We start from the raw sequence: 24,420 nt of genomic DNA, 5'->3' as shown, positions 1-24,420 counted from the left end.
TCGGCCTAATGAATTAAATTTATAACGCAAAAGAGCCGGCGTCATCGTCGGCGTCGTTGGCCGTGAGTATAGCAGTGAGCGAAAAATCCACGAAAAATCCTCGGAGAGGCAGCAAGTGGGAAACCTATGTTACATGACGTTGTGACATCGTCACAACCTGCCCACCATGGCTGGTGGCATTTAATTTAGTGATTGGTCGCGAGAGGTTGCTCGGGAAGAGCACTCTGGGTCTCACAAGACCTATCAGTGGCAGCACCTTCCATCGCAGGGCAGTGCAGCATCGCTTAACCGCTGCACCACTTCGCCAGGAGTGGTATAAGGACTCCTAGAGATCTACGAATGTGAAGTCGAGAATAATCAATTCCGCATATACGGGCATTAACCAATTAATTTTATCGCGTCAAACCTTTAAGACGGAGCTTAAGCATACCCTCTAGTATTTTTCCTCTTCCTCCGCACGAAAGTATTGATCTTGAAAGCACCGGAAAATTCTCGTTTTTTTGCAACAGTTGCTAAGCCTATGCGTTCCTTTGACAAAGTGACACTAATGGAGGAAGTCTTACCATCCATTGTCCTTACCGCGATAGATGCCATAGGCAGAATGCGGTATTGCCACGGCCGTGACGTACGTTGCGACAAGAGTAACAATTGTCGTTTCCGCAACTAGCGACATTCTGTTTGATAGCGCTAAAAGAACAGTCATCCAGTTTGGCCACGCAGGGTTCAGCTACAGCGCTTTCTCTCCCTATATGAATGCCGGCGAGGAAGCGGAAGTCCACGACCCACGAGCAACATTAAATGTCCAGAGTCGAATGAACAGCTTCATTTTACGTAAAGAAATTAAAGGAAAATAAAAAGGGGGGAGGGTCACGCGTCACGCAGGATCGAACTTCATCATCATCATACTTTTATTTGTGCTTAGTTTTCCGTCTAGAGAAAACTAAACCGTTAGGGATAAAAGGTACGGAGCACCTGACAGGTTGCCTAAACCTTGAATAAAGGTCGGAAACTTCAGTTTTGCAAAAACACAAAAAGCATGCACATAGAGCCTTAGTAAGGTCTTAGTAAGATCTTGAGCCTTTCTACCTCGAAAGCGCAGTTATACTCCGTCCCGAACAGTACCTTCTTGCTATTGCCAAGCAACAGCAAGGTATTCCTTTTGGCCGTTTACTGCATCCCATAGTCGATCTTTACTGTAGTTCGTGTCTGATGAAGGGTACTCCCTTTTCTTGGACGACAGTTCATAGCGCGCGCACTCACGAAGAGTTAGTTCTTGGGAGTCACGTGCGAGTAGTGGACGGCGCTATACCGAGCGTCCTTCTGGAGTCCACGCCTCCTGCCCCGCCAGATGCACACACCAGCGGCTAACGTCACGGAGAGCGCGCACACACCCACGGTCGCCAGCACCAGCTTGTTGCTGGCGGTCTCCTCGAACCGCTGCAGCAGACTCTGGCTTAGAGGACAGCTCATTTCGGAAGGCTTCACATGCCCAATGGCCTTTCCAGCGAGGGGCAGTGGACCGCTGCATCTGGAAAAGACAAGAACATGACACCCAAGGAGGGTTCCCATGCTGCCTGTGACAGCAATCGCGCCAAAGCAAGCCAACAATTCTTTCAACTGACCACATCACAAACTGCAACAACGTGGGCGGCCATAGATGTGAAATATTGTGGAAGAAGTGCTTCTTGTAAAGCATGGCATACAGCTCAGTTGAATCAGTGTGCGCATAATCGATGAAAATGCAACAATGGGAGAGAATGATGCGAACGTCCCTCCTGCGTAACCTTACGCTCGTCTCATCTTTTAGAAAGGTTAATATGTTTAAGCCCCTATTTGTGTCTGTACCATTTATTCGAAGTGAACTAGATAAAAATGGAGACGTCAGCAGTAGTATATGCAGACGTTATATGGCTTGGATAATTATGTATAACTGACTTGGAAGTCCTGAACACCATTACTGGCATTCTAATTCATAGAAAAGCAAACCAGCCTTTTAACGAAGAGACTGAATCGCAGACCTTAACTGTATACAAAGTTCTGAACCAAAAGTAGAAAATTTTGAGCTCTCCGATATTTTACTATTGCACGTCTAAGCGTAACGTTGCGTCAAAACGCCTAAGAGTGGAAATGTCCACATTGTGTTGGTGCTTGCTGTTTAGCGTCTATCCCCACATCTTGGGAGAACCTTTTGCATTAACACGCACGCTCATCCATAAAATTCATAAATGGCCGCGTACTCAAAACCAAAGATAAAGAAGCTTTTGCTTACCTCAAATCCTGCGTCGCATTGCAGCTTCTCATCCAAAGTATTTTACAGTCGCACAGCCACGGATTTCCGTCAAGGTTAAGCAATCCTGCGTCACAAAGTCCACTGAAAGCATAATCTAGCGTCTGCAAGCTGTTATTCGTCACCACAATTTCGAGCACGGGCGACTTTATCCATTGAAGAGCCGAGTCACTTATTACCTTCAACCGCACGTTGTAGCTCATGTTAACGAGGGCCAGGTGCCTCATATTCCAGAGACTGCCCTTATCGACGCTTTCAAGTCGCGGCATGTTACTCATGTGAAGCTCTTCCAAGTTTTTGACGCCAGACAGAGCCGTCCTACTCAAATTCATCACGGGATTCTGGTCCATCGTGAGAATTCGAAGATTCCGTGCGCTTCCCAGCGCGCTTGGAACGTCGCTGAAGTCGTTCTCGGACAGATCAATCACTTGCAACCTGGGCGCGAGCAGAAAGGCATCGGCAGCCAAGCTGTACGCGCCTATGGCACGCAGTTCCAGTACTTCGAGGACGTCCAAGTTCTTGAACCACGAGCTGTCGACGTATCTCAACGGGTTTCCAGATAGCTTCAGTGTCTTCAGATTTGGAACCCTGTGGAAAGCGTAATGCTCTAATTTCCGAAGATCGTTCCAACGAAGGTCCAAATTTCGAAGGGATTCCAGGCCGTCCAAATCGTCGGCCGCTAGCGAAGAGAGACAGTTGTGGCTGAGGTCCAGGTTCTGCAGCAAGTTCGTGTGGGCGAAAGTGCCGCGCAATATTGCGCTTACGTGATTGTGGCATAGTGTGATCTTGATGATTCTATGGGCAGCTAGTGATGGAATGCTGTCAATAGTATTGAAGCTGACGTCAAGTTCCTCAATGTTGTCAGGTAGGGGCTGGGGAAAACTGTGCAGCTGCTGATGCGCGCATGAGATCACCCTAAGGTTATCCCCGCACTGACAGGAGCGTGGGCAAACCGCTGTGAACTCAGGTCCGCCGCGAACTGATGACCAGATCACAATAAACAGAAATAACGTGATCTTCATTCCTGCAAAGAGAAGAAACAGATTCCAGTGGTCTTTAACGCAAGAAACTGTCTTCAACTTTTTCTGGGCATAAAGCGCACATTTTTTTTTGCTTTCATCTGGGCACCAGTGACAGAGAAAGCAATTTTAATTCTTTATCAGCTATTTTAATTAGTTCTTCTACCTTCACATGTGTTTCTGCTGGAATTCTTTTAAGAACTTACCCACAGCTGCCTACAATAAAATTCCAGATGCTTATTTACGTTATCATCTGGGTTGTTCCCTTCATTCTATGGCACAACGAAACGAAAGCCAGTAATGAGCAGAGGCCTTGTGCCGCGACACATTTATCCTTACTTTTGAAAACAATACCGGCTTAGTGCACTAATTTTTATGTTTTTGCATAAGATTGCGGCAGTGTGTACCAGCGTCCTGCTTAACTTGCTTAAATAAGATATGCTTCAGATTTTCTGGCCCCGAAAATTGAACATGTTTCTATAGTTCACGAAAAAAAAAGAGAAAAGAGGCTAAGAAATATACATGATCGCTGGCCTCGACATGCCGTAGCGGCAATGCTGAAGCTCCTTGGGCTCACCACACAGAAGCTTCTCTTTGTTGGCTCGTGCTTCTCGGTAAAACTGTACTTCATCTCACAAGTCGTTTGCAGCACTGTAAAAAGTAGAGCTCTCTTGTCCAATCAGGCCAAGCAAGGCAACAGAAAGTCCCTCAAATATTTGAGTGCTGTTATAACTATTTTTCAAATAATTATTGCAGTAATTGAAAAGCTAGTTCATGATAGTGTTTTGAAAGTACAGCGAGCGTTTCATTTACTGGTTAAATCAGCAGAGAAAGCCCGCACGAACACAGCACTGCGTCGTCATCCGTAAAATGGCGCCCACCGATTCGGCCTAGGAGGAGGAGGAGGAAGAAGAAGAGGAAAGGCAGGGAGGTTAACCAGAAGAATAATCGGTTTGCTACCACACACGGGGGAAAGGGGTGAGGGGATAAAAAAATGAAAGAGAAAGGAGAGTAGCAGAAAAATTGAAGTCACTATGAATAGTCAGCGTTCGGTAAAGTCACAGCCTATCGTGCAGGCCAGAAGTTCGCAAGAAGCGGAGAAGTGCCTTGGAGGCCTTCACCGCCGACGATCGCCGCGACCAGTGGCCGAGAATCTTCATTTACGTCAGTGGGCGTGGATCTAGACGCTCCAGCGCACTGTAAAGAGACTGCCTTTCGGCGCTGTAGGCAGGGCAGTCACAAAGAATGTGGGATATAGTCTCGTCATACCCGCAGAAGGCACATGCAGGGCTATCAGCCATACCGATTAAGAACGAGTAATGGTTGGTGAAAGCTACAGCAAGCCATAGGCCTAATTTTTCAGTGTTTTTAAGTCGGTCGAGTCTTCTGTACGCAGCAGCCATACACTGGTGCTATTTTCTTCCCAGTGATGGAGCAATCAGTCATGGGGAAAGGGGCGCGGAGAAACACGTTTGTCAATGCACGCCGTTCTGATTGGCTCATATCGCCGCAGCCTTGACAGCACTGCAAACGACTTGTGAGATGGAGTATACATGCACCCCAGCAAACAGACAAAATCATGCTGGACTTCTTTAGTTCAACTTAAATTAGAATAAAGGTTCTAAAATAACGCAACACACATTAAAGCGTTTTTCTAACTCCTGTTTTTTTTTTATAGGTAGAAGAGGCAAGAAAAGAAAATTTGCATGGTCGACGCGGAAAATGTCGACATTAGGAATGAAATTACACGTCTTCACAATCATCGTCAGTGACGTGTTTTATTCCTTACAGCTGAAGGTGAAGAAGAACAGCGCCTGCTCGTGCAGCAGGCCATCGACGTCTTAGGCGCCTAAGTGTTCTGCCTAAATAAAGCCTGGTACTACTACTACTGATGATGATGATTAATTCAAAGAGTAGTTAACGTTGTAGTTACTGTCCGCTGTTAGCGTACAATGCCGCAACCGCAAACATGGCTTACGTAACCGGTGACCAGTAATGAATATCTGATCAGATTCGGCGGTTTGGCCAGTGAAAATTCTGGCCAATGAGATACGGCATCTGCGTTAATATGATCCAGGTGGACTTGCAGGTCACGTGGGCTTTACGGTCCACGTGACCTACAACTACGCTCTCATTATGAGATGGTTTATTGCCCAACACACATCTGTGCATTGGGAAATAAATCTGTTCGGAATAGGGAAGGTATACAGCTGTAACAGCCAGTTTTTTTGTTTTTTTTTGTCTCTGGGCAAGGTTAAAAGCCGGGTAGACAGCTGGGCTAGTTGGTTGTTTGCATTATTATGGAACATGGTACCAGCGCAAGAGACAAGGACGAAGGGAGAAGACAACACGAACGCCGGACTTCAACTGAAATTTATTGCACACTTGCAGGACTTTTATATACAGAGAAGCGCGGCTGTCGCCTGCAAGTGTGCTGCAAGTGTGCAATATATTTCAGTTGAAGTCCGGCGTTCGTGTTGTCTCCTCCCTTCGTCCTTGTCTCCTGCGATAGTACCATGTTCCATAAAAAGGTTAAAAGGCAGGAAAAGATGATGATGATGATGATGGTGAAAAGTTAAGAACTTTGTACTGACAACACATCACAAAATGGAACGCGCAGCCTCGCAGCCTGTACATAGAACAGAGCGGTATATCGATGGCAGTTGAGCCGAATACGGAATGGTACGACATTTTTTTTTAGAAAACTTCGCCGGTATGCGTTAAATAGGGATGAGGTGAACGACTTTTATGACAACAGCTGATGATAATGGCGAGCTGCGGAGCGAATTCAAGAGGGCAATCGGCTCTGGCCACATCTGGGAGTACATCCGTCTCTCGTGCCGCTACGCAATTGCACAGAAAAATCAAACAAGGTGACAAGATAGCTTTGCGTTGCTGTGAAAGCGCGAAAAGGTAAGGAAATGATTACATTTGTTTTTTTTTTGCTTAATTTCATTTGAGCGGTGATTAGCTGCCTCAAGTCATAAAATGGATGAATCGTGTGAATGGGAAAATGCTTGTTAAATGAATGAAGAAATCTATTTGTCCAAGTAGCAAAGGATGCTGCGAAGCCTCCCTCTCTCCCTTCGATTGCTGCCAAATACACCTGTCTCCTCATACTGCCCGTTGTGCGTATGCCGCCTCCGGTACTTCGGTAACTGTTATGTACTGATAAATCGAAAATCTCGTGTTATTTTACTTGATGCAACTCGGAGACACTTGCACGCAGTAGGAAATAGGATTGATGTATCGCTGATCAATTGCGGGCGTATGCATCACATTTCAATCGCCTGCAGCATCAAGCCTATGCAGTCAGTGACGAAGTGACGATAGCACAGAGTCAGAGCGTGCGGTCTGAACACGGAAACCATAATAATTTTCTCATCACCGGAAGCTATAGACAAGGAGGATGAGACTTCGAGTTTGTTTTGTTATTAATTTTTATTTATTTCATAATTTATTTAAATGTTAAATTTTGTTTCTTGTATATATTTCTTCCTATTTCGCTCTGTTCAAAGGTCCACTTGTTAATGCATATAAAACTTAACTGAAATGGGCAGCTTTATAAAGATGTACAAAAAAGTACTGACCGCTTGCATTAAAAAAGTTTGCGCATGGTCTGTTTCAGTTCTAAGCATGCCCACGAACAGGGGTCAGAGAATCAGACAATCAGCGACTTCTTTTGGCGCATGATTGGTTTACGTTACTGAAACGAAAAACTTTGCGACTGGCTACGAAGCCAACCAGCTCAGCCCCACTGTGCTTTACATGAATAGCGTCCTAGAATTGAGGCGTTTGCGAGAAATCTGATCTGAGTGCAGTTAGAGACGGGTGGGGTGGGGGTACGACCTCCCCTCTTGCCCAGGGGCCCCAGGCTATAGATTTTTGAGAGCTTTTATTATAACGAACTTGCGACACAGTTCCGGCAATGAGTGAGCAAGCTCGCGTTTTAATATCAGCGACCGCCGTCTTCATATACCAAATAACGAGTAAGAAAAGCAAAACCGTTGAAATATCTGAACACAGGTGTGTAACTGCTGGGAATTGATCATGAAATTGCTGCCCCGAAAGCAAAACACTAAGATTCCGAGCTCTAAGTAAACAATGCAGAAAAAAACAGGGCAGAAGAAAAGGACACGGACGTCTTTCCTCTGTGTTGTTTACTCGTCGTTATTTGTACAGTCCAAAGCTGCCATCTTAGTGAACTTCAAGCCCGGTATATTTTTGTTACTTGAGCCCTAAATAATGATATGCTGCCCTTCACTGAAAGCTCATTTGGATTTGCGTCAACTTCTATGTCTACGTGGTAATTGATTTAGAGTGAGTAATTAGCTTAGTTGACAGCAATTTAGATGTTTCCACCTGCACGTGGGCGTGCATCATCAGCGCTTGGTTTTTGCCCATGTGTTCTCGTCTTTTCTTCCCAACGTAACTGAAGTGAAGGCACGTGCCGAGAAAAGTTTGAACAGGAGAAGGTGCTCACAGTGCCAGGACACGAAGTCGTGACTAGCGGCGAGCCGCTCCCAAAGCCTGGCTTTTCTGTTTTTTCGTTTATTTGTTCAGTGCAGCGAACTTGGGCTAGCAGAGCATGGCAACGGGCTTAAAAGCGACGATGCGAGGTTATCGCAACCACCGCCCAGCGCCCAAGGAGGCGCCACGGACTTCATTCCTCGCGTCGCCGTTCCGCTCATGGTTAACGGACGCCACCGTTCAGATTCACATGTATGGCGTGGAACTGATCCCGAGTGTATAAAACGCACTGATCTAACATGCTTCTATGAGAACTCATGATGCGCATATAGATATCTGTTGGTCTTAGCAATTTATGTAGCCTCCCGTACAGCCCCCTTAACTCCTGTCAAGAGAACGCGAACGTTGCTGTGCGAAGCAAACACAGCGAAATCTGACCACTCCTGCTAGGCTCAACGTCTGAACGCAAGGAGAGACACATTAATAAACAAGCAACTCAGACGAGAGCACTGCAGCCCGAACTGAGCAGCTAAACGTTTCTTTCACTCTCTGACATACGAACCACGCGCTACAGACATGGGGGCCGCTTCCGTTGTCCGACTGTACTTCCTATAACAATAATCGTACACATACATGAGGAACTGATAAACATTGCAGCATGAGGTGCTCTCATAGTTCGCACTCCAATGCTTAAGCGCATATATGCACGTCCACGGGGAGACCTACCTGACTAGATTGTGCGTCAAGCCGCGTCCCAGGCTGTGGTGTTGGCAGCAACGCCGGTCTGTGGTCGCCGCCTTCGCCGATAAGGCGACTCGAGAGAGTTACGGGCAGCACGAGCACCGTTATCACCCCTTATCTCGCCCCCGTGGAGACTTCTCCAACCCACAGCTGCGCAGAGGCCGACTGAAATGCGTTGCCGCTGCCGCACCTGAAGACGTGCCAGCACGCGAAGAATTCGTGGCCCGTTTCCGCTCGCACACGTGCCGTGCTTCCACTGAGCGACCGCACCGGCACACGTGGCAGTCCGTATTACGCCTGGAACGCTGAGGAATGTGCGCGCTGCGTGTAGATGCGCACGAAGCAGGCAGAAACGTCTAGTCGACGGCCGTTCATTGAAAGGCCAGACCTGCCACTTCCTGTTATTGCAACAACCACGCAAAAGCAAGAACCAAGCTCAACGTTGACGCGCATTAGGTAAACTGCGCGAGCAGCTATCACTCAACCACGACAGCGACATATATTGCATTTTAACGCGACGGCGTTAAGGAGCTCGTGTCGCAGAAAAGCCGGTGTCGTCGGCGGCGTTGGCCGTGAGCGAAAAATGGCGCATCTCGGTGGACACCTGAACCTCACCGTAAGGGAAGGGATTTTAACGCGACAGCGTTAAGGATTGAGTGATTGATGGACTGATTGACTGATCGATCGATCGATTTTTCCTTCCCTTACGGCGCGATCCGGGTGTCCAGCAAGAAATGTGAGACAGGCGTAATTTCCTTTCCTTAAAAATAATTGTTCATTTCACTTTCCTTCCAATTACGGCCCGGTTCGGGTGTCCGCCGAGATATGTGAGACATGCGTCCTTTCCTTAAATTGTCCAACGGGCCACGCGTCGCGCCGAATACCCCTCGACAACGCTGCGACACGCTCTCGCGTCTCACTCTTAAAGACGAAGCTTAAGCGTCCTTCTATTTTTTCTTCCTCTTCGTGGGCCCACAGCCTCATCTACGAGAAGTAAAAGTAAAAAAAAAACGCTGTGCTGTTATTTAACTTCATAGACACAAGCACGCTGAAAAGGCAGGGCAGTCGATCTGAGACGCAGCAGTTATGATGCCGGTCGTATTATAGCAGCTTACAACGCCCCTATGTAGTTCGCGACCGGTATGATAGGCTCAGTATACGGCCGCGATAACGCATATACTATACCGGTCCTTCTATCTCGAGCTCTAACTTGTATCTCGGAGCTTTCAACGCTTCTGACAGGGAGTATAAACTACAAAAAATAGGCCTACAGCAGTCGCAGTATCGACGGTCTGCTTCAACCTAGCCTGCGAACCGGAGGAAGCATAAGCCGAAAGCCGGTCTTACACTTCGTGGTTATAGCAGGATGGTTAGCAGCAACGAGCCTGTGTAGACTGTTTAGATATATCACTGTTTCGCGCTGCGGATGCGGCTTCAAGTTGTGTATCGATCCTTATTTCAAAAATACGCAGGCCACTTCGCGACTGGCTTGAGCAATTTCCGGGCTCCGAATCCACTTTGCCCAGGGGAGCTGTTGCCGCCGCGTGGCTGCAGAAATTTAAACCGAGATTTTAGTGGTGGTAGTGGTTTTTTTTATTAAAATAATAGTAAAAAGGAAGGAAAAGTTTTTTGCTAGCCCCGGCATCTGCCATCGATACTGAAGCACCTGAGCTGGGGCAGCGGAAAGAAAGGATAGCAGGCAGAATGGAGAAATGAAATGAAAAAGGTGAGGGGACAGGAAGAGAGGATAGGGGGAGAAGTAGTATATACAAACTATTTACACAATAAGAAATGTGTCCAGGTTGTGCGCGTGATTAGTTCATGTGGCCCGGGGAACGACGGGATCGTCACGGAATCGCGGCGAGTGATGTGTGTGACGGATGCGGTGCAGTGGAAACACTAGAACACCTGCTCCTTCACTGTGCCAGGTTAGCCGATGCTCGTCGCGATATGCTTGTGGCCTATAGGGCGCTGGGCATACTACCAGACTCCCTCAAGACGCTATTGTGGCCGCAGGGCAGCGCGCACTCGTGAGCGAACCTTGGTGAGCCTCTGTGCATTCCTCGAACACACGGGCTTGACGTCCCGTCTGTTCTCCGTCAGGTAGTTACACGCAGTGACCGAACGCCCCGCGGTTTCTACCTTGAACGATTAATAACTGGACGCCTCACTCCAGTTGTAGCCAACACAGTGCTGTGCGCGTGTGTTTTAATTCCGAGATTTTAATAATAATAATAATAATTGGTTTTTTTTGGGGGGAAAGGAAATGGCGCAGTATCTGTCTCATATATCGTTGGACACCTGAACCGCGCCGTAAGGGAAGGGATAAAGGAGGGAGTGAAAGTGGAGGGCTCCGGAATAATTTCGACCACCTGGGGATCTTTAACGTGCACTGACATCGCACAGCACACGGGCGCCTTAGCGTTTTTCCTCCATAAAAACGCAGCCGCCGCGGTCGGGTTCGAACCCGGGAACTCCGGATCAGTAGTCGAGCGCCCTAACCACTGAGCCACCGCGGCGGGGGGGGGGAGAGAGATTTTAGTGCAGAAATGGTGGTAGTGGTTTTATTAAAAAAATAATAGTAAAAAGGAAGGAAAAGATTTTTGCTAGCCCCGGCATCTGCCATCGATACTGAAGCACCTGAGCTGGGGCAGCGGAAATAAAGAACAGCAGGCAGAATGGAGAAATGAAATGAAAGAGGTGAGGGGACAGGAATAGAGGACAGGGGGAGAAGTAATATGCAGAAATTCATTTTTGGCCCCTGCCGCGGCGGCTGCGTTTCGATGGAGGCGTAACGTAAAGGCGCCCATGTGCTGTGCGATGTCAGTGCACCTTAAGATCCCCAGGTGGTCAAAATTATTATGATCAAGGACGCCTCGAAAAGTCCCGTCTGTTCTCCGCCAGGTAAGTTACACGCACTGACCGAACGCTCCGCGAGTGCTACCTTGGACGATTAACAACTGGACGCCCCACTCCAGTTATAGTCAACATAGTGCTGTCCGCGTGTTTTTATTGCTCCATCATGAATTAATCACGCGCGCAACCTGTACACATTTCTTATTGTGTAAATAGCTTTTGTATATTACCTCTTCCTGTCCCCTCACCTATTTCATTTCATTTCTCCATTCTGCCTGCTATCCTTTATTTCTGCTGCCCCAGCTCAGATGCTTCAGTATCGATGGCAGATGCCGGGGCTAGCAAAAATGTTTTCTTTCCTTTTCATTATTATTTTAATAAAACCACTTACTACTACTACTACTATTCGAAAAAATGAAAATGAAAATTGGTTTTTGAGGAAAGGAAAATGGCGCAGTAACTGTCTCACTTATCTCGGTGGGCACCCGAACCGCGTCGTAAGGGAAGGGATGAAAGGGGGTGCGAAAGAAGAAAGGAAGAAAGAGGTGCCGTAGTGGAGGAGGTCGGTATAATTTTGACCACCTGGGGATCTTTAACGTACACTGTCATCGCACAGTACGCGCCTCGACACCAGCTAAGTATTCTGTCAGGCTATAACTTGACGGCATTTCCAAGGCCCTAGCTAATACAGGGTTTCAGCTGACGTCACAGTTCGACGAGGGAAGCAGGAAGGGTTTCATTAGTTCACTGAAAGGGCGAGGCCGTGCTACCGCCGCATCGCTCGGTATGCGTAGGCGAAGTCTCGCCTATTCTCGTCGGCCGTGCCGAGTAGAAGCGGGTGGCCTTATCTTCAATTAGCACGTGTTCCAAGTGAGCACCAAAAAGGCACTATTTGTGGTAGTGCCTAGTACTCCTGGCACAGTGGCGCAGTGCACAAGTTAAGATGCACCTCTGCTCTTCTATGGCAAAAGGAACTTCGGTGTCTTGGGTTGGGTTGCGATCCAGGTAGCTCTTTGCGAGCACACTCTCTCATGACTGAGTTGTCGCTTGACGCGGTGGGTAGGCCGAACCTACTTCAGACAAACATACGAACAGACAACGCCTAAATTTGGCGAATGGCCACTGTAAGTGCTAGCGCACTAAAAAAAAAGTGCCTGTGACTCAACTCCGTTCAGTCAGGATACGCAGAGGGAAAGCTCTGTAAATTTATACGCCTCACCTGTCCTCCTAATTAAATAAGCCCTATGACATCCCATTTAGTGCCCGCTAGTTCCTCGAAGAGCACTGCTAGGCTAGCCTCACTAGATAAGGTTCTAGCGTTAAACGTTGCCAAGTTCAGATTCCAAGGGTGGCCTGTCCGAAGCCAGAAATTCTCAGCACCTTCTGCTGCGTCACAGGTCTGACCGCCGCCTTGGTCAGTTGCTTCGCAGCCGCTGGGGACTGAGGGCCGAGGGTTAATTGGTTTGTTCATGGAAGGTTGTGGCAAAGTACTGCACTAGGGTGGCCAAATCCTGTTCTGGTGAGGGAGTGTGTTGTCGGTTCTGGTCACCGAGATCACGCCGCACCCCAGGCCTGGTTATGCAATTCCATCGATACGTGTTGTTTTTTTATTCAAACCCGGTGAAGAATTGCGCGGCACCAGGTTTAGCCCCGGTCCGCTTGCACGCGAGGCGGACTCTGTACCTCTATGCTATTGCTGCTGTCCCAGATAGGGTCTATCCTATCTATATAGTAAAGTTGGCCAGCGCAGCGACGGATTTGACTGCCAAGCGCGCAGCTGTGGCGACGAGTTCATGAAGATGAAGATCGAGGAACCTGCCACGCGCGATTATGCTCATGCAGCGCACCTACCGTTAGAGGTCAGATCTAAGACCCAGATGACCTTCAGGCTCGGCATTGGAGGAGTCGAGCTCTTCGCTCTAAAACCAATCCAACCGGCGCAGTGGCTCAGTATCCGGATTTGAACCCGGCCGTATCAGCCACGTTTTTTTTTATCAATTGGTTTTTGGGGAAAGGAAATTGCGCAGTATCTGTCTCACATCTTGGTTGCCAGCTGAACCGCGCCGTAAGGGAAGGGATAAAGGAGGGAGGCGGAACGCAAACGGCGCCCGCGTGCCGTGCGCTGCCAGTGCATGAGTTAGAGATCTCCATGTTCCACTATGGCAGGCTTTTTCTCTCATTCTTCTTTTGTTCCCTCGCGGAGCGGTTGACGTGTTCACCGAGAAGTGAGAGTTACTGCGTCATCTCCTTTCCTAAAAAAACCACTTATTTTGTGGTCTGCGTGTGCTGCGCCGCGACATCTCGCCTCGCCCTGTTCCTCCGGCTTTCGTGCGCGGTTTTTACTCAAAAGTTCATGTTCCTACGGTCCATGACGCCGGCAGCCCGGTCCGTGGCGGTCTTCTGCGGGACCTGGTCCTCAGAGTGCAGCAGAAGGCTCCCAATCCTCCCACCTGGTGAGGTGCTCCAGGCCCCGAGGGGGAGGATCCGCCGGGCATTGGAATAGAATGTGGGCAAGGGCTGCAGCTCGGGTGCATAAGATATTAGATAGCCATTGCCGCGGCCGACAACATTCTTTTCTATCCCTTTTTTTTAAATAAACCACCGCCACCACTACTACTACTACTGGTGGTGGTGGTAGTGCGGTTGCAGAGGGTGCAAGAGGGGTCATTGAGGGTTTTATGAGCGGACCCAATACAAGGGGATGGGAGGACTGGAGGCGGCGCCATAGGGTTTAGTGGTAATTGTCAAGGGAGGAACGGGGTGGGGAGTAGAGCTGTCTCTCGATCAGCTCGGTACACGCTTGAGTCAGCTCACTGAGCGTGTGCATGCGCTTCTCGGAAAATTCCAACGCGGGGGCAGCCTGTGCCCCGTGTATCAGACCTCGGACTAAGCTGTTCACAGCCTCTTTGCCGGGGTTCCTCTAGTGCACAGGCACCCAGAGCAGCTCCACGTGACGGGACGGGCTGGCACCGGATAACGAGCTTCCGTGTGGGGCAATCGCAAGGGCTATGGTTGTCTCCTCAGCCACTTCTGAGGAGGTAGCTGAGGGGAGGGGGAGAGCAGCAAGAGTTTAAAGAGTATATGGCCCGGCACGGCTGCCGCCGCTTCCTCGCCTGAGCATGCGTCGTCCACCCGCACGCCATACGTCTCGGGGCCGTAATATTTGTGGAGCGCCTTTGCCTTGGCTCGGTGGTGGGGGTCGTGGTGTTGTGGGTGGGTGTTTCTGAGAAGAAGCTTGACGAAGAGGTTGGAGTGGATGGTGCGTATGATGGAGAGGAATGTGCGGTCGGTAGCCGGGATGTGAATGCAGAGTGTTGAGGATGTGGCATCCAGTAGTAGCTTGTGTTAATCGGATGTAGTAGGTCTGTGTGTGGGCGTCCACAAGTTTCCCTGTGAAAGCATTGAGGGGTAGGTGGAGGGCCGACTTGAACGCGGCGCGAAGCATCGCGTCCAAGGTGGAGATCTCCTCACCCCTAATTCTGAGATGCGGGTGGTGGTGGTGAAAAACTTTACTATTGGCAGAGCCCTTATAGTTCAAAATTTCAGATGTGGGCTGGCTCCTGGCCGTGGGTGGCGGCCGGCAGCCCGTGTCTGACGGCGACCTTCTCCGCCCACTGCACCAGCCTCAGTTGCGAGGACGGATCGGAGCTAGAAACCAAGAGCTCCCACCCCTCCGAGTCCGCGAGGGCCAATTGGGCCGGTGGTTGCAGCTATCGGCAGAACATAATGTGGTCGAATGTGGCTCTCGGGGCCCCACAGAGGGAACATTCGGAGGTGTGAGTAGAAGGGAAGAAAAGCGCAAGTAGCGCTGGAGAGGGAAAGGTGCGAGCCTGGAGCTGTCGCCAGGTCTTCTGTTGTTTTGTCAGCGATGTGTATGGCGGGGGGTAAAGTAGACGTTCTTGGCTATAGTGTAGCGTGATGTCGTGATATGAGATCAGCCGGTCTCTCGTGCTGCCTGGGTCTTCGGTACGCGCCGTTCGGTTGACGTACGCTCGAGCAGCGGAATGGGCAGGTTCGTTACCGGGATTGCTCGAATGGGCCGGTACCCAGACTATTTGGATGGGGCGAGGTGGTTGGGGGTGAGAATTTTATAGTCGGCGGCATGTATCTGCCCGCGGGCCAAATTTTGAATCGCGGTTTTAGAATCGCTCAGGATAAGTGTGGCAGCGGAAGACATCGCTAGCGCGATGGCTGCTTCTTCGTCTTCTATCGAGGTGTTTGCCCTGATCGAGCCTGATGTCGTGTGTTGTAGGTAGTTGGAAAGTACGCAGAGGGCGTAAGCTGAGGGTTGGGAGTACTCTTCGGCGTCTCGTAGACTATGTCAGGTTCGTTTTCATGTGCTTTATGCAAGATGCGGGCGCGGGCTGCCCGTCTAGCCTGGTGGTGGACTGAATGCATGTTTTTGAGATGAGAGAGCGGCTGAGAATAAAGGCGCGAATGAGACGACATACAAGGAAGATTATACGGGCGCGTAAGAACTGCGCTGCAAAATGTTAATTTTCTGCTCACTTTTGAGGTCTCGTACGCGCGCGGCATGAATGCTCGGTGGCCTGTACTCTACATAATGCAAACATTTTAACACGACAGCGTTAAAATGTTTGTGTCGCAGAAAAGCCGGTGTCGTCGGCGTCGGCCATGAGCGAAAAATCCCTCCTCCTCCTTGCAATGTACGCCACTGCCCCAACAGATAGCGCGCGACGGCAGCGCAAGGATAGGGTGCCTCGATGCCAGCGCTGCCGGGGTGGACTTCAGCGTCGCCTCCATATTGAATCACACGGGATCAGCGGCGCTAGCGTTTGTAACGGCGCCGTTCATGCTCTCGGCGCGCTTCTAAGTGCTTTAACTTGAACGGCCTTTTGCAGCGAGAGCTACACAGGGCTACCAGTCGAGCATTTCGCGGTACATGGGAGGGGCCAGTTGTGATTCAATATGGCGGCGTCACTTAAGTTGTCTTCACCCGGCGCTGGCATCGAGGCACCCTAGCGCAAGGAAAGGAAGGGACGCCTGTCACGTATTTCGGTGGACAAACCGGACCGCGCCTTGAAGATGAAATGAAAATTGGCTTTAAGGAAAGGAAGTGAGGCCTGTCCCACATATCTCTGTGGACACCCGAACCGCGCCGTAAGGAAAGGAAAATGAAAATAGATTGTAAGGAAAGGAAGTGACGCGTCTGACATATCTCTCGTTCGGGCGCAGTGGGGCCGTGCGGGCACGCAGGAATCACGCGGTGAGCGGCGAACAACGCAGCGCACATCCAAAGCGCGTTCACCACGAAGCTTGCGGCTTGCTGCCCCTTCGTGCGACGTGGAAGCTATGCTGACATTCGTGGCATCGGGTTTGCAGAGAACGATGTGCCGACGAACTACGACTGCAACTCGAGTCCCGCGTGTTTCGGCAAGGCGCCTGGCAGCGCTTCTACGTGGTTTGCCGCTCCGCGCGTCCGTTTCACCGTACGTAGCAGAGCGATCTGTCTAACGGGCAAGGCGTCGCGCCGAACGGGCGATGGCGTTCCGTGGACTCCCTGGCATTGTATGCTGCAACACGCTGTCGCGTTCCACTCTTAAAGGCGAATCTTAAGCGTCCTCCAATTTTTTATAGCCTACCTCGAACACCCCTCGAACACCCTAGAAATATTCCCAGGTGGTCGAAAAGATTCCCAAGCCCTCCACTTTCACTGTCCTTCATCCCTTCTCTCACGGCGCTCACCGAGAAGGAAGACCGTTACTGCGCCACTGCCTCTCCTCGAAACTATTTTTTTTTGCAAAACTTCGGAGCTTGCCATTAAGAGTTATAGCGCTTTAAAGGGCACAGTCACTTTAGTCAGTGTGCCTCATGCCAGCCGGAGCACGACGCAAAGCACACGCGGAGAGAGCGTTCAGGAAGGAGAGCACGACCTTCTCTGCTCGTGCGTTTCCAAAGTGAACGCAAAGAATCATGGGAAAATCATCAACCAGCTACTTCCGGTTCCCTATTTTTTTTGTCCCACACTGTTGCATGCATTCGCCGTGCATGTCTGCATAGTTTATTCACTCATTCGTGCTGCGCCATCGCTCACTGTACAGCATCACCGCAAGATCAGCGCGTGCTGCCCATGAGCGTGACCTGAGGGCAGAAATTTAAAATCCCGAAAGGCAAGCACGTTCTGTCGTGGTCGATACGCCGGCCTAGGCTGGCTATTGTGCGCATGCGCTGCAGTCGGTTTCACATGCATTTGAATGAGTTCAATGCGTCGGTAAATAGGTTTTTTTCGCCGTACTGCGAAGTGCTGAAATGTGCACAGTTTAGCAGACGATAATGTATTTTTCTCACGGCGTGTAAAGGCTGTCGCTAGCAAACGACCCACACAGGCCAATGTGCGTTTAGCGAGTCTCAACACATCCGCTGCATACTCATAGAAAGCCTCGTACCATTTTCATTATTTTGGTTGCATTTCGTACGAAAACACGCCACGAAGCAGAGCACAGTCGACGTCGCGTTGGCCTTGCCATGATGCAGTACAACCAACGATGTTGCAGGATTAATAAATTAGTAAAATAAGTGATATCAGCACAGCGACTACAGTTATGCAAGCAAACAAGGGAGAAAGTTGGAACCGGAAGTAGCGATAGCAGACGACTTTCCCCTAATCTTTTGTGCCGACTTCGGAAACGCACCTAATCGATTTTTTGCGACAGGGTAAGTGGAATGCTACCAGGGTTTAAAATTTATAACACTTTCTTAGTTCCCATGGGAAGCTAAAAACATAAGCTCAAAGTTATGAGAGCTGGTGTTTTGAAGCGCAATATTCGTCCCTCCATGCTCTGTGATAAGACTTCTTGCACTGTTCCAGAATCACGGCAATAAACTGACAGCACACATAGTTTGTACAAGCTACACCTCTCACATTTTATCACAAACTTAGCAACAATTTCTAACTTGTAATGGGGGAAGCTCATCTTGAATGTAATGAGTGCAGAATCCTCACGTACACAGCTGCAAACTCCGTACTATGTATGAGTTGTGTACGCTTGCCTGCCTCATTAGTATTTAAAAGTGCATAGCACTCTGCAAAGAAATCCGATGGTCTGCCTGCATTGCAGAGATAGTGATAGAGAACTGGTGATCAGCTCAAGTAAATTAGACTCGTACACAGAGCTTCAGAGATACTTTCACACAAATTCAACACATGGTTATTCCAGAAAGGCTCATAATAGAGAAAATGTCACCATGTTCTTGCTTCCACAAGAGACTTGCCATTTTCTTGTTGCCATGTCACTGTGCACAACTGTAGTCCTCATATCAAGCTAGACTAACTTTTAGGTTTACCAAACAGTTGTTAGCCACTGCCCTGGGGAACAAGCCCCGCTTAGACAGCAAAGGGCCGAGCCTCCTCCATAATAAGTCTCAACTCTTTCAGCAGCTTTCTCACCTGAACCGGGGAACTGACATCCCCACGTATACTGGGTGCTAAAGTTGAGAAGTCTGCAAGCTGAAAGTACTGTCACCAGATGCAAATATGGTGCCACCCAGAATATAAGCAGTATTTCTCAGTCTGTGCTCAACAGTAATGAACACAGTGCACAATTTCTCACAATTGCAGTCTGATCAGTTTAGCTCTGTGCTTTTATTTTTACTTTCTCTTAGCGCAGCAGTATGATGACGCCATCTTATGCAGCTTCTCCTACATACTGATTGCAAATGTGTTTGCACACCCACCTTACAAAGCCTTAGACCCCAAACAATGATTTACTTGAAAATGTGCATAAACATTGCTCGCTAAAGAAACCAAGCCACAAGCAGGTTGTTATGATGATGCCACATACATATATATATTTCTCATAAATGTTCATATGTATATATCTATAATATTTATATAATCTTATTACAGCATAAAAACCAGCAACAAGTATGTACACAGCATTCATTGAAAGCAAAAACAAAATTAAGATGTGAAGAGAACAAAGATGCAACAAGTGCACTCCACCCCTTGAACCCCCGTTTTCTACCAGGCGCAAACAAAAAATGTCACTGGCATGGTATAAAAAGTTTGTCAATAAAAGAGACGTAATCTCGGTGCATTGCCAACAAAGAGAACGAGCATACAAACATGTACATTCACTGAGCTTGACACCAGCATACCAGAAAAAGAAGAGCAGTAGCCACTGTACAGCAATGCAATGCTTCCTGTCTTTGTCTCTACGCATACTTTGGCTTTTTAGTTGGAAGCTGTTTGGCCTCGCAGACAGGTAGAACAGCATAGGTCCACTTTAGCAAGCTCTCAGCCAGCACCTGACGAAAATTCAAAGGGCACAAAAGGTCCCAAACTCTTGTTCGCAATAATGAACTGAATGTACCAGGTGACTTTCGCCATCTACTTTCTGAGGAGTTTGCCGAATGAAGCTGAGGCATATAAGAACAACGATGCAGTGCCCTAAGACGTATACACAAACAAGACTATGGCAGAGTAGCACCAAACCTTTCTCTCCATTGGTCATTTTCAACATTACAGTGGAGACCCAACTGGGGGTGCTTCTCATCTTAGCAGAAGGTTAAAAAGGAAGAGGGAAACAAAGAGATTGAGAGCACGACATGCAGCAGGTGCTGTGGAATGGTGGCCCATTTCTCAGAATGAGGAAAGGTCAGCACGAGCAAGCCGTGGGGGCGGAGGGCGTGCCTGCTCTTTCTGGCTGCGACACTCAAACATTGCCGCCCTGTCACGGATCCGCTTGGGTGGAGAGAGGTCCTGCTTTCGTATGATAGTCTCTGCCTGCTGGGCTGGTGACCTTGCAGGCTGCGACTTGATGGGCGACGACTTAATGGGTGAAGTCTTTGTTGGCGAGCTTTTGACGGGAGATGTCTTGACAGGTGAAGTTCTACCTGCTGGCGGTTTCCTGTCCACGACGTCGATGGTAGTTTGCTTAGCAGAGTCCCTCCTCCTCTGGTCCCCTGATGCTGTCTGCTTCGGCCAGCTCCTAACACCAGGCAGCTGCTGCCTCTCGTTCTCACGGTTTGCCTGCCGCAGCGGCACAATGTCCACATTCCATAGTGCAACGTCATCCGAGGTCCTCCTCAGCTTCGCTTCTGCTTTGGTCACGACCGCCTCGTCTGACTGGGAACGGCAGCTTTCGGACTTAAGCTTCTCCCTCAGCTGGGCACGGCGTTCTTCCTTGATCTTCTCTATTCGCCTGCGACTGACTTCGCTCTCAACAGATGGAACCGAAGAACTTCGCGTTGCTTCAGGCTTAAGCGGTACTTGGTTAGTCTGCTTCTCCTCAACCTGGTTTGGCACGTTAACCTTCCGCAGCTCTAGAGTGGACGGCCTTGTGCTGCCATCAGTTACAGCGGCATCCAAGACAATCTCTGCTGTGCCACCCAGGACCTTGGGTTCTGAAGCAGAAGGTTGAATCGCCAGTGTTGTTCCCACTTCGTTGTGAACAGCATTGTTCTTGGCAGCTGTGCCAACTGCAGTAGCTTCGTCCCTGTGACTCAGACTGCCATCCTGGTCTTCTTGGTCAAGAATGGGATCAGACCAGGGATCGTAATTGGTCGAAGGAGAAGAAGGGTTCTTAAGTGACTGAAGCCGCATAACCTTAAGCTGAGTAAAAAGGCTAGGCTGGCTAGTCTTTGATGGACTTAAGTCTGCACTGCCATGTGCATCAGCTGGTTCAAACTTGGACAAGAGTTCTTTCACAGAGCCCCTCTTTTCTGAGCGTGAATACTGGGGTGGCTCAGAGAGGCGCTTTCTGTCCATTTCAGTACTTGCAGCATTGGGTTTGACCATTTCAGATTTTCGTTTTGCTTCAATAACTCTCGCTTGGCGTGGGGATGACCTTAGCTGTACTTCATCATCACTAAAGTCAATCAATGGCTTAGAGTCATTCACTGTGCCAAGATCAGCCACAGGCTCATTAACATACTGAAGTGGCTCTGCTTCCTTCTTGTTTTCTGTATGAACATTTTCACTTTGCTGGAGCTCCACTAATGACTTATCAGAAGCTACAGTTTTTTCATTATGTGAGCTTGTCTGGTTTACACCTGTGATATCAATGGGTTTCTGAGAATCGGATGAAGTGACATTAGGCAGATTGGAGCTTGCTGCTCCAATGTCACAGTCAGGTAAGCGAGTAGAATTAAGCGGGATTTCAGGACTAGAATTAAGTAGACGATTCTCTGAGACATCAAGTAAATCCTGATCACAAGAATCTTTTGGTCCCCCAACAGAGCTGCTGCTAAAATCTAATAATGGGCATTCTGCACTGTCAGGCGCACCAGCTCCTGCGTCTACAACCACGTCGCACACCATCGGCGCTGGTTCTGTGATGCAAGACTCCACCTGCATTTTGCATTCTTCTGCCGAGCCCAACAATTCTTGGGCCATTTCACTAGTCTCACCTGGGTCTGGGAGCTCTCTCTCTTCCTCAAGAACTGCTGGCTCCTGAGGGGAGAGAAGGCATAGGTTCTGGTCCTGGCTCTGAGAATGCAGCATGCCACCACAAGCATCACTCAGCAATGGACTCTCGTCTAAGTAAGAATATGGCATTGCTTCCTCATTGTCCTCTTCCCCATCTGATGATGAGCTTTCCTCATCAACAGCCGCGGCACTTGCTCTGTCAGCAGGAACAACACTGCTGTTAAGTGCCTCTACCCTTTGAACCGTGTCAACCCCACCACAGAGACCATGCACCTCACTATCCACAAACGTCCGAAGGCCATCGTCCTCTGGCATCACAGATACAGGAGTCTCAAGACTCTCGTCCACAACCGAAGCCGCCAAAAATGACGAGCTCATCTGTTCACTGCCGCTACCATCACAAGCTCCACTTTGCGGCACATCGGCGGGTGACGGTGTTGACCTTGTTGTTGACATCTCCAGAGGAAGCAGCTCGCAGCCGGCACAGGGTGACGACAGTGGTGATGCCGATGTGTCAGTGTCCTCTATATACGGAAGCGAGGCACTCATGCGGTTAAGAAAACTAGTTTCAAGACCTTGGCCACAGGAGTCTCCAACTAAGAAGTCTGTGTCAAACTGGCAGCAGCTCATCTTAAGCGATGTCGCAATGTCCTCGGCAAGGGACAAACTTGTCCCCGCGTGACTTTCGGATTCGTCGAATTCGGTCGATCCGCCGGTGCTCCCGCATGGGCCGTCTGTATCTTCGACATCCTCAACAAAAGGGCGATGGAAGACCAGTCCACCATCAATAGTTTCCCTTTGCTGATCGTTACTCTCCTCGGTAGCATGAACCTCCACTAAGACCATCTTCTCGTTGCCAAGATGAATCGGCGATGCCACGCTTCGGAATTGGCTTGGTGGCTGCGAGTACTCTTGTGGCGATGGGGATGTGTATGGCTCAATATCGTCGGGGCTAGGGACAGCCATTGGTTGTCGGTTCGAATAGGGGGTCAGCGAACGACTCGACTGCTGCCGCCTATCGGAACCCTGTTCGCTGGAGGCCGCTGTGTACGTCGGCAACTGAGGGTGAGAGGAAGCGTGGTCGCTGGAAGGAGCGGTGTCCATTTTGCTGAACGCACTTTCTGCAGCAGCTTCCTGACTAGAGTGGAATGTGGGCGCCTGTGTGCAATCACTGAGCCGCTGCACTTTGGGACTGGCACCGTCGCTACTGTCTGGGCACAGTTTCTGTTTCCGTGGCGATTTGTGAGGGCCAACAGCGGTCTGACTGCCTGCTGCTCTGCAGACCCCGCCTGGAGCACCGGCAGGGAGCTGGGAGCCGAGCCCAAAGGCGGCGTGCACGTCCTCCAGAGACATGTCCAGCCCACCCCTTTCGAAGTAAGAGTCGTGTGACACAGAGCGGACATGCTTGTGCAGACCAGTTGGAGAGGAGGCAGGTGTGCCCTCAGGGAGCCACTGGAATGGCTGCACTCTCGACGCATCTGCGAAGTGGAAAAGTGCCGTTGCAGATTCAGGAAAAGTAGCAGCAGCAAAGGCACAATAATACTTGAAATCACGCGATATCAAAACATTTAGAACCTATTGGACAGTAGGTGCAAAAATACTGAGGCCTCATTTTATATATGAAAGATGCCAACACTCTTTATATCTAAGAACAGCAAAAGAAACAACTTCACTAATTGTTTTCTTTTTGTTACAGAATGAAGTAATCATATTTAATCAATCTATTTCGGCAATATATTTTATATTGCCCTATTTCGGCATTATATTTTATATAGGCACTATTCACATAATTGAGGGTGTTCAAGATGCAGCATAATCTGCAAAAAAAGAATATGTTGCAAACAGTACATTCTTACCTGAAGACGAGTTGCATGAGTCTAAGGCATCAGAATTTCGACCCGAGTGGCCGCCACTCGAGATGAGAGATTCAGCACTCTTCACACTCCTCAGCTGCTTGGATGCACTGTGTGTCAGGTCTGCCTCTGTGAGTGCCTTGTCCTGGAAGCAAAGGTAAAAGGAACAGAAACTATCACTGAGGCAATGCAAGATATTGATTTAAAAAAAAATGGTGATGGCCACTGAAAAGGAACTGCAGTCCATCTCACGAGTAAGAGCAGTTTTAATTCTAAAGCGTAAAACAACCCCCACCCCCAAGGCATCTGCAATGCTTTGCAGAAACCGTGGTGTGTACTAGAACTTAGTGGTGACACCGCTGAAGCACCACAGTTGCCTATCATCACTGAAAATGGTCTACTTAGGAGCTTCATTGCAATTAGTTCACAGTGCTGGAATCGCAGGGGACTGATTATGTTTGTAATTATATCTGCTATGAATAATAAACACAGGATTATCTGTACAACATGCACTACGCTAGTTTCAGATGAAACAATTCCAGCAAGCTTATATTCAGCAAAAAATGGTAATTTCCCCAAGTTCTCTAAGCTAGGAGCATACAGATGAGTTGCTTCAACATTAGCTTGAGGCCAACCCACTTGGCACAGATGAACAAGCTCTGAACGCAGTTCCGATCAAGAGTTTAAGACAATTTTAATCCCACCACAAGTCCTGATGCCAAGAAGTTTGAGGCAGGAAACTGGCAGCAAGAGCCAAAAACATGGTAGGAAAAAAAACAGCACGTTCTAACAGAGTGCAGATTG

The 24,420-nt window shown here is 49.0% G+C and overlaps 2 protein-coding genes across 6 annotated transcripts in view; both read right to left on the bottom strand.

Moving 5' to 3' along the window:
- LOC144136524 (leucine-rich repeat transmembrane protein FLRT1-like) lies at positions 1-8,657 on the bottom strand. The gene is made up of 3 exons (XM_077668901.1): positions 8,503-8,657; positions 2,270-3,311; positions 1-1,528 (listed from the first exon to the last, which is right to left on the bottom strand). The coding sequence occupies exons 2-3, from the start codon at positions 3,307-3,309 to the stop codon at positions 1,267-1,269; spliced, it is 1,302 nt and encodes a 433-aa protein (XP_077525027.1). The 5' UTR covers positions 3,310-3,311; positions 8,503-8,657; the 3' UTR covers positions 1-1,266.
- Positions 8,658-18,939: 10,282 nt separating this feature from the next.
- CdGAPr (GTPase-activating protein CdGAPr) overlaps positions 18,940-24,420 on the bottom strand; it is a 250,190-nt gene continuing 244,709 nt past the window's right edge. For all 5 annotated transcript variants that reach the window (XM_077668884.1, XM_077668885.1, XM_077668886.1 and 2 more), the window contains 2 exons: positions 23,620-23,761; positions 18,940-23,241 (listed from right to left, as the gene is read on the bottom strand). In XM_077668884.1, coding sequence (XP_077525010.1) covers positions 19,976-23,241; positions 23,620-23,761 — 3,408 coding nt within the window. In that variant the 3' untranslated portion in view covers positions 18,940-19,975. The remainder of the gene's footprint in view (positions 23,242-23,619; positions 23,762-24,420) is intronic.

The sequence above is a fragment of the Amblyomma americanum genome, chromosome 6, assembly GCF_052857255.1.
Source record: "Amblyomma americanum isolate KBUSLIRL-KWMA chromosome 6, ASM5285725v1, whole genome shotgun sequence".
In the NCBI taxonomy this organism is placed as follows: Eukaryota; Metazoa; Arthropoda; class Arachnida; order Ixodida; family Ixodidae; genus Amblyomma; species Amblyomma americanum.
Note: the sequence above shows the minus strand (reverse complement) of the source record. Positions and strands in the feature narration are given on the sequence as shown.

Bases quoted from the DNA above. Each gene is read 5' to 3' on its own strand.
- LOC144136524 (XM_077668901.1), bottom strand. From the start codon at position 3,309: ATGAAGATCACGTTATTTCTGTTTATTGTGATCTGGTCATCAGTTCGC. The intron at 1,529-2,269 runs GTAAGCAAAAGC...TGTCTTTTCCAG, and splicing joins AATGCGACGCAGGATTTGAG to ATGCAGCGGTCCACTGCCCC.